The sequence below is a fragment of the Mus pahari genome, chromosome 21 (genome assembly GCF_900095145.1).
Source record: "Mus pahari chromosome 21, PAHARI_EIJ_v1.1, whole genome shotgun sequence".
In the NCBI taxonomy this organism is placed as follows: Eukaryota; Metazoa; Chordata; class Mammalia; order Rodentia; family Muridae; genus Mus; species Mus pahari.
Window position 1 is genome coordinate 47,595,853 of NC_034610.1, and position 8,125 is coordinate 47,603,977.

The following is an 8,125-nucleotide window of genomic DNA, read 5'->3' on the forward strand; positions in this document are numbered from 1 at the left end:
GTAGCAAAATTACAAGTTATGAAGTGGCAATGAAAATAATTTTATGGTGGGGGGGGGGGGTTTCACCACAACCTGAGGAACTGTATTAAAGGGTCGCAGTGTGAGGAAGGTTGAGGACCACTGCTGTCTTACGGTACTCAAGTGAGGATGCTGTGCTGGATGAGACTTTAAGAGATGATCAGCAACAAATAGGGCAGGCACCATGTTAAAGAGACAAAACAGAAGGAGTCACTGCAATGGTCTATAGGCAAATTTTCTTAACTTTAAGAAAAGGATCACCTAATTCTCCTATAGTCCTTCATCACTCCTAGAGACTGCTAAACCTATGACCCTTCATGTGCTCATTAAGAAACACAAAAAAGGACAGGGTGGAGCTGCCCCTTTCGCTCCAAATCCAGCGGTGCACTTCACTACTTGTTATTCCAGCTACGTTCACCCTGTGGGTTTGGGATGAGTCTACATCGCCCTGATTCTCTGTCATTGAAACTCTGAGGTTTGCTGCCGTCTGGATGGGTATCCAAACCCCAGCCCCCTGATTGAGGGAGTGATTGTGGTCCACCAGGGACACAGTGTAAAGAGGAAGTCATTTCCTCCAAGAGCCTTGTTTGTGTTTTTGACAACTGTTTCAGTTTATAATCCATTTCCATTCCCATACCCTGCCCTCCAAAAGTAAACAGACGACAGCCATGGTGATGTGGGGGCGTGGATGGAAGAGGAGGAAGGAAAGAGATGTCCCCAGAGCAAGAGGATGTTTTCGGCAAACAAAATTTAATTTGAAATAAACTCAAGTCCCCAAACGAGACGGAGCATAGACATTAAGATCAGCCAAGTTTATAAGCATAAACACAGCCTCCACACTATGTGGTCACACACTAGTGGACGTTCTTATATCAGGTTCCAATAGCACTGGTGGCTAACGACAAACTTCTTCATGTGAACAGGCACACTCCTTTACTCACCGTCCTCATCTGTTCACCCAGGCACACAGCAGGGAAGGCGCTCTCTCCTGGGTTCTAAGTCTTTATGGGGCAACAGACTCTCTTCTTCTCGACTCATGACACTGAAAACTCTTCCTGGAAGCGTTTTTGGTTTTCATTTTTGTTTTTTTTGTTTTGTTTTTTTTAAGAATACAATTTCACCAAGAAAATACATTTTTCAAAACTCGAACTAAGTTTAGACAACAAGCCAACTTTTAGAGTTTCTCTTCCTTCCAACACTGTTCCCAAGAGTTAGAAAAGTCCCCTCTCTACAATAATTCATTGTAATTCCTTTTTTTTAAAAAAAAAAAAAAATTTCAGACAGGGTGTCTTTGTGTGGACTTGGCTGTCCTGGAATTAGTTCTGTAGACCAGACTAGCCTCCAATTCAGAGGTCCACCTGCCTCCCAAGTGCTGGGATTGAAGGTATGTGCCACATCTGGGGCTTCATTGTAATTTTGATTCAGTAAAAGAGGCGCTCATAGAAATACCCCTTTTATCTATGCCTGCTTATCAAACTCCATATAACCCAAACAACCAGAAGCACGTGGTCCACTCATTCCATTGCAGGCATTTCAGCTGTGTTAAATGCCACCTATATAAAAAGCCTCTCAAGGGTGCTGGAGATGGCTCAGGATTAAGAGCACTGGCAGCTCTTCCAGAGGATCCAGGTTCAATGTCCAGCACCTGCATGGAGGCTCACAACCATTGCTAACTCCAATCCCACGCAATCTCATTGATGCTTTTTTTTTTTAAAAAAAGATTTTATTTATTATTATATCTAAGTACACTGTAGCTGTCTTCAGACACACCAGAAGAGAGAATCAGATCTCATTACGGTTGTGAGCCACCATGTGGTTGCTAGAATTTGAACTCAGGACCTCCAGAAGAGCAGTCAGTGCTCTTAACCACTGAGCCATCTCTCCTCATTGATGCTTTTCTTCCTGGCACTTTGTAGACCAGGCTGGCCTTGAACTCAGAAATCTGCCTGCTTCTGCCTCCCGAGTGTTGGGATCAAAGGCATGCGCCACCATGCCCGGCTCATCGATGCTTTTTTGTGGAGAGCTTTTGGGGCCAGCCTGGCAGGAATCTGATATTGGCCAAGGACAAGGAAATGGGCTTCAGGCAGGAATCTGACATTGGGCTCAAGACAAGGAAGTAAGTTCAGGCAAGAATCTAATTTTAGGGTGGAACAAAGACTTAGGCTTCAGGCATGAATCTAACTTTGGGCTAGGACAGGGAAGTAGGCTCAATATCTTGGTCATCCGGATAAGCCCTTAGAAACAGTGATCGTGGGAGTGGTCAGGACTTTGTTTATTGCCTTGCTAGTTCCACAACCTAGACCTGATCTTGTCACTTGAATGTAATTAAAATGGGATAAAAACAGATTGGGAAAAAAATAACCCCACCTCAGCCTCAGAACTGGCTGGGGTCACGCTACAGTGTTGTCTAATTGTCTCTTTTCTTTTTAATCCTCACTCCTGCACTGGCGAACCTGTTGACTGAGAGGGCTTGGTCCCTTTGTGCCCATCACAGGCACCAGGAATCAAATGGCACAGGAACGAGCAGATGTGGAGAAAAAAAACTCTGTACAAAAGAAAATTTTAAGCCCTCTGAAATTTGTTTAATTACATATTTTACTGTCAACAGGTGAAAAAGGGAAAATCCCATTGTCTGAGATTATTGAATTTTATTACATAAAAGTAAAACGCCAACTTGTAAAGGCCAAGGTATGATCCTTAGAGATGCTCAAATCATTCTTCCTTATCACATACAAGGCACTTACCCTGAGCCATGGCCACACAGGTCTTAGGGACCGGACTGCAAAGCACAAGTCATTTACTGAAGCATCACATAGCAGTTGCTGCACTTTGCTTCAGGAAGTCTCATGTTTTGAGAGAATGAGTTTTCTTTTCTTTTTCCAAGTTTTAAGTGAGCATATATCAGCATATATTGAGCAGACTTCATTTTGAAATTCTGTGCACATTCTCCTAAAAATTAGAAATTATCTGAGGGGGAAAACATTTGCTTCTAAGCCATAATAATATGAATGGATATTTTCCTAAATCCCATATTTTTAAAACTATGTTTGAAAGGAGATCCATGCCAAGGGTTGCGGGTCCATAGGCTTTAATCATTGTAAACACTGGTCAGTAAGATTACATAGGAGTTTAATATTTACATATTAAAATGTACAATTCATTATTTAATACATAATATATATATACTATATTGTAGTCTTGTAATGAATATATACTACTTTAAAGATAAACATTTTCATTTTTGAATGAGTTGAAAGCCATGCTTCATTGAACTCAGAACTGGAAAAAATAGACCTAATCCTTCAATCTGTAGCAATACACGCGTTTTAGATTGTAGACATAGAAATTATCCATTTTAGGGAATTCACCTGCAAGATACACGTCCCACAACATAAAAGTGCATATTTGCCATGTCGTTCATTGCTGTATCTTAGTAATCATGTTGGGAACAACCTACACATAGACTCAGGGCTCTCAGTAGCCTTCACACGTGAAGGCATCCATTACAAAGGGAAAGGACTGGTTTACAGAGCAGAGTCTGTAACCACCAGCTCAACCTTGTGAGCACTATGGTTCAGGACACACAAATCAACACCATGTGTTTCTGCCAAATACTGACAAATGTCGCCAGCTCTAAAGGACTCCACGCCCTCCTCGGGCCTCCGTGGCCACCAGCACACATGTGTGTATATACGAGGGGAGGAGGGCAGAAGAATAAATAAAATTAAATGAGATGTCTTCTAGTGTCTATAAAAATAAATAAGACTGATTATAATGAAAATGTATAATATGACTTTAAGGATTAAGGAAAAATAGAAAATTTTATTTTATAACTTTTTTTTCGACAGGAAATTTCTCCATGTTGTCAAACGGCTTTATATATCCATCCATTCAAATAATGGTTTCAAACGTGGGCAGATATGTCTTCAGTTGCAAAATTTCAGAGACAGGCTGTGCTTTCTCCTGATAAAAGTCAAGGCCAGTGAGGAGCTCCACGTCTCGAACCCGGGCGGCATGTGCTTGAAACCTTTCTTCAACCCAAAGGTCTTCGGTCTTGTTTTCCTGAAAAATGAAACACAAAACCATTTTTCACATGGTGTTATCTTTCCATTGGCATAAAGATATTTTACTACTGTCTGGTTTGTGATTTTTTTTTTCATTTCCTTGGCTCTTCATTTGATACAACTAAATTTTGTTTAATCAAACAAAAGTCCTAGAAGAAATACTCTTCACTGTAAACTCCTACCCACTGTCCTGTCACTGCAGCCCTTCCTAGCCCCCGGCCCCCATGTTGGGATTGTGTGTGTACGACACACCAGCCACGGTGAACTCAGGTCATCACACTTGCCTGGAAACTGCTTATCAATGGAGCTATCTCCCCAGCCCCTAGACACAATATTTCAAAAGAAATATCATTTAGGTAGTTATCTTTTTGTTCCTAGGTACAGATCTAACATTACTAACTTGCGTAAGTCAGGATGAATCTCAACGGTTTTTAAACTGTTACTACATGTCAGTATACGGTATATAGCGCTGGTTTGTATTTTCAAACTTTAATTACCCTCATGAGTATCAACCACACACACACATTCATAGATAAATACTTGTTTACATATGCAGATTCGTGTTTAATATTAATTCTATCGATCATACATCTATAGAACTCTACCCACAAAGAACAGCAATATATGTTTTAGATCGGGCGGCTTTTATGACAGCTCGGATGAGATATGGATAATGGTTTTCTGGCCCCAGGTTCTCCAGGAGTACTCACAGGACAGCTTTCTATGTTGGTGGGCCGGTGAGGGATGATGAAGGGCAGGACATCCAGCCACCCAGGGCAGTTGTCGGGTGTGTAGGTTTGATCTTTACAACTTGTCAGCACCACAAAGTAGTGTGTTGGGATAGGAACATCGGTGCCAGCTACATATCTGAAGACATAATTGACATAATTTGACACCATTACAAATGTCTTTTTTTTTTTTTTAATTTTATAGCTTGGCATTAAGGAAATGCCGAGGTGAAGGGCTAGGTGGAAAGTATAGCTTTATCATATATGACTTCCATGTCAATGAGTCAGAAAGCTCCAGTCAAAATCTATAGTATGGTCATTCTAACATTAGAGCGAACCATTAGAACACAAAGAAAGCCCATGGCATTCTGCCCTGTGTTTCCCAAGTCCCTTGGCTTCATACTTCACTGGGGTGTCTTCTAATAAGAGTCAGGGCTAAGAACAAAGGATCCCGTCTCTTATGGCTGCGTACTTCAGCTGCACGGGTAGATCATCTGCTCCCCCAAGACCCTCATTTAATCAACTTTAATATGGAAGTATCCACAGGGTCCACCTGGGAGTAGATCCAGACAGCTGATGGCGTGCTGGCTGGCTTTCTACTAACAAACATGAATGCACACATTAAAAGTTTTGAGAGAACATAAAGGTAATCCGTGGACCCTACTAGTGGAAACCTGTGAGCTCCTATGGGCAGCAACATATGACCGATTCAGATTCAGACTGCCTGTACCTCCAGTCTGGCTTTGCCAATAGGTGAAAAACCTATCAAACAAGTTACTTAACCTCTCTGAGCCCTGGTTTCCTCTTTTCTGACTCAGAGCTAAGCCTATGTACGTGCTTAGAAAACTACCTAGTATGTAAGAAAGAGTTCTCAAAATATTTGTAAAAATTAGCAGACGATGAGACCACTACAGAGAATCTACTCTACGACCAAACAAAAGCCAGGTGTGGCGGCACCGCCACCCTCTCCAGCACTGGGGATACAGAAGCAAGAGGAACAGGATTTCAAATATATCCTCAGCACTGTAGTAGTGAGTTCAAGGCCAGCCTGTGCTACCTCTGACCTTGTCTCAAAGTCAAAGAGCAGTGACTGGAAAGAGCTGGAAAAGCCTGGGGCTGGCTGTACACCTCGTGTGAGGTTTGCTTTATTAATGGGTGTCAGTGGAAACTGGGGCTTTCCATACTCTAGGCTGGGACCCTGCTGCTGTTTTGTTTTATCCTTTTGACATTTTGATAATAGAAGAAGCAGTGGGACTCCTCTCTGGAAAAGCCTAGTACCGAGAAAGACGCTAACGTGGAAAAGTAACCCATAGCAGCCTGTTATAATGGGTTTAGTATCAAGGTGTACAGTTTGTTTGGACTGGTTTTCTTTTTTTCTTTTTTTTTGGTTTTTCAAGACAGGGTTTCTCTGTGTAGCCCTGGCTGTCCTGGAACTCACTCTGTAGACCAGGCTGGCCTCGAACTCAGAAATCCACCTGCCTCTGCCTCCCGAGTGCTGGGATTAAAGGCGTGTGCCACCATGCCCAGCTTGGACTGGTTTTCTACTGAACTCTATTTGCATCCTCTATTGAAACCATTTTGTGGATTGTCCACTGCATCTGCGATATTTACTAAGGTAAGCTTAGCCTGCACTTGGTTTTTCCTGATAATAGTTGGTTTGATTCTATATTTATTGATGGCTCAGACTCTACATTTCCTCCAGAAAAATCTCATCTTGTCTTTGTTCACATTTTATAAATTTTCCAATAATTTTTTTTGTTAAACTTTACCTGGAAACCATCAGTTTAAGTTCTGGCCATATAAATCTTCTCGGCTAAATATTTAGGGAGTTTAAACTGAAAATTGGCATCAATAGCAACTGAATATGAACATGCTATGCATACACTATGTAATAGTGAGCTTGTACAGTATCTAGTTAAAGTTGAGATTTTCCTTTATGATAATCTATTGCTAAATCAAAAAGTTAAATTACTTACTGTGTGATTTCATCTGGAGCATCAAAATGACCATCATAATTATAATCAAAGATGGGTCCACTAACCACATTCAGTCCATTTCTTTCTACAGCATATTTTATAAGCAGAACCTCATGGAAGTAGTCCCACATTTCTAAAAATGAAAAAATGAGGTATGTAAAAATATCTGATTTTACTGAATGTGCAAATATTTTCTATTGTTGGCACATTTAAATAGCATCACATTCCATTCCAGTAATTGCCCATGGTGATTGGCTATTTCTTTTTTGTTGTTGTTGTTTGTTTGTTTTTTTTTTCTTGTTCTCTCTTCTGATTGGCTATTTCTACAAGATAGTTATGCAACTAAAATAAGCAGCCATGTTGATGAGAACTTTTTGTCATTTTATTAGAGCAAAATATGTCTCCAAATTCCTTCAACAATGACTATTAACAATCTTCAGACCACACATACCATCTTACTAATTATCATTCTGGAAACAGACATTTACATTTCTTTCACTCATGGTGAATGTTAATAAAATTTTGCTCTATCAGTAGCTCTTAACAGGTAAGAATTAAGAACAAACTTAAAGCAATTATCAAATTCTAACAACAAGTCAAAATTATAGTTAGTCACAAAGAAATGACATCCACAGTTTTTGTTGCCTATATTTAAAATAGCAGACCTACAATGACTCAGTGCAAATAACAAATTGCAATCCTAAAACGTAGGTTTAGTCTGGCAGACCAAGGAGTCGCTCTTTTAGCTTAGCATTAATGCATTTGCACCACCAAGCCCGTAATCCCAGCTATTGTGGGGGATTAGAAGAAAGGATAACAAGTTCAAGGCCTGACTGGACTACAAAGCGAGTTCAAGATCATCCTGGTCAACTTATCCAGCTGCTATCAAAAAATAAAGAATGGCAACAGACTGAGCATCAGGGCCAAGTACATGGGTCAGGGCACAGCGCTTATTCAGCATCGGTGAGCCCCCACCTTTACTGCCCAGTGTGGGACAGGGGCAGGTAGATACTTACTTTTGAATTCTCTATACATTGGCACCAAATTACTTGTAATTAAGGCATCGTATTGACTCTCATTAGTTCTTTTGATTGCTGTAAAACAAAGGTGTTTTAGTAAGTATTGGATTTCAGTGACTCGTTCTTTGCTTTCCTTAAGCCTCTTTCTACTGTACATCTCTAAATCATGTCTCTCTCTCTCTCTCTCTCTCTCTCTCTCTTTTTTTTTTTTTTTTTTTTTTTGGTTTTGGTTTTTCAAGACAGGGTTTCTCTGTGTAGCCTTGGCTGTCCTGGAACTCACTCTGTAGACCAGGCTGGCCTCGAACTCAGAAATCTGCCTG

The 8,125-nt window shown here is 40.7% G+C and overlaps 1 protein-coding gene across 1 annotated transcript in view; it reads right to left on the bottom strand.

The window, feature by feature from the left end:
• Positions 1-3,894: 3,894 nt before the first annotated feature.
• Positions 3,895-8,125, bottom strand: part of Enpp3 (ectonucleotide pyrophosphatase/phosphodiesterase 3) — a 64,085-nt gene continuing 59,854 nt past the window's right edge. The window contains exons 21-24 of the mRNA XM_021221122.2: positions 7,803-7,880; positions 6,787-6,919; positions 4,793-4,949; positions 3,895-4,080 (exon numbers count right to left, since the gene is read on the bottom strand). Coding sequence (XP_021076781.1) covers positions 3,910-4,080; positions 4,793-4,949; positions 6,787-6,919; positions 7,803-7,880 — 539 coding nt within the window. The 3' untranslated portion in view covers positions 3,895-3,909. The remainder of the gene's footprint in view (positions 4,081-4,792; positions 4,950-6,786; positions 6,920-7,802; positions 7,881-8,125) is intronic.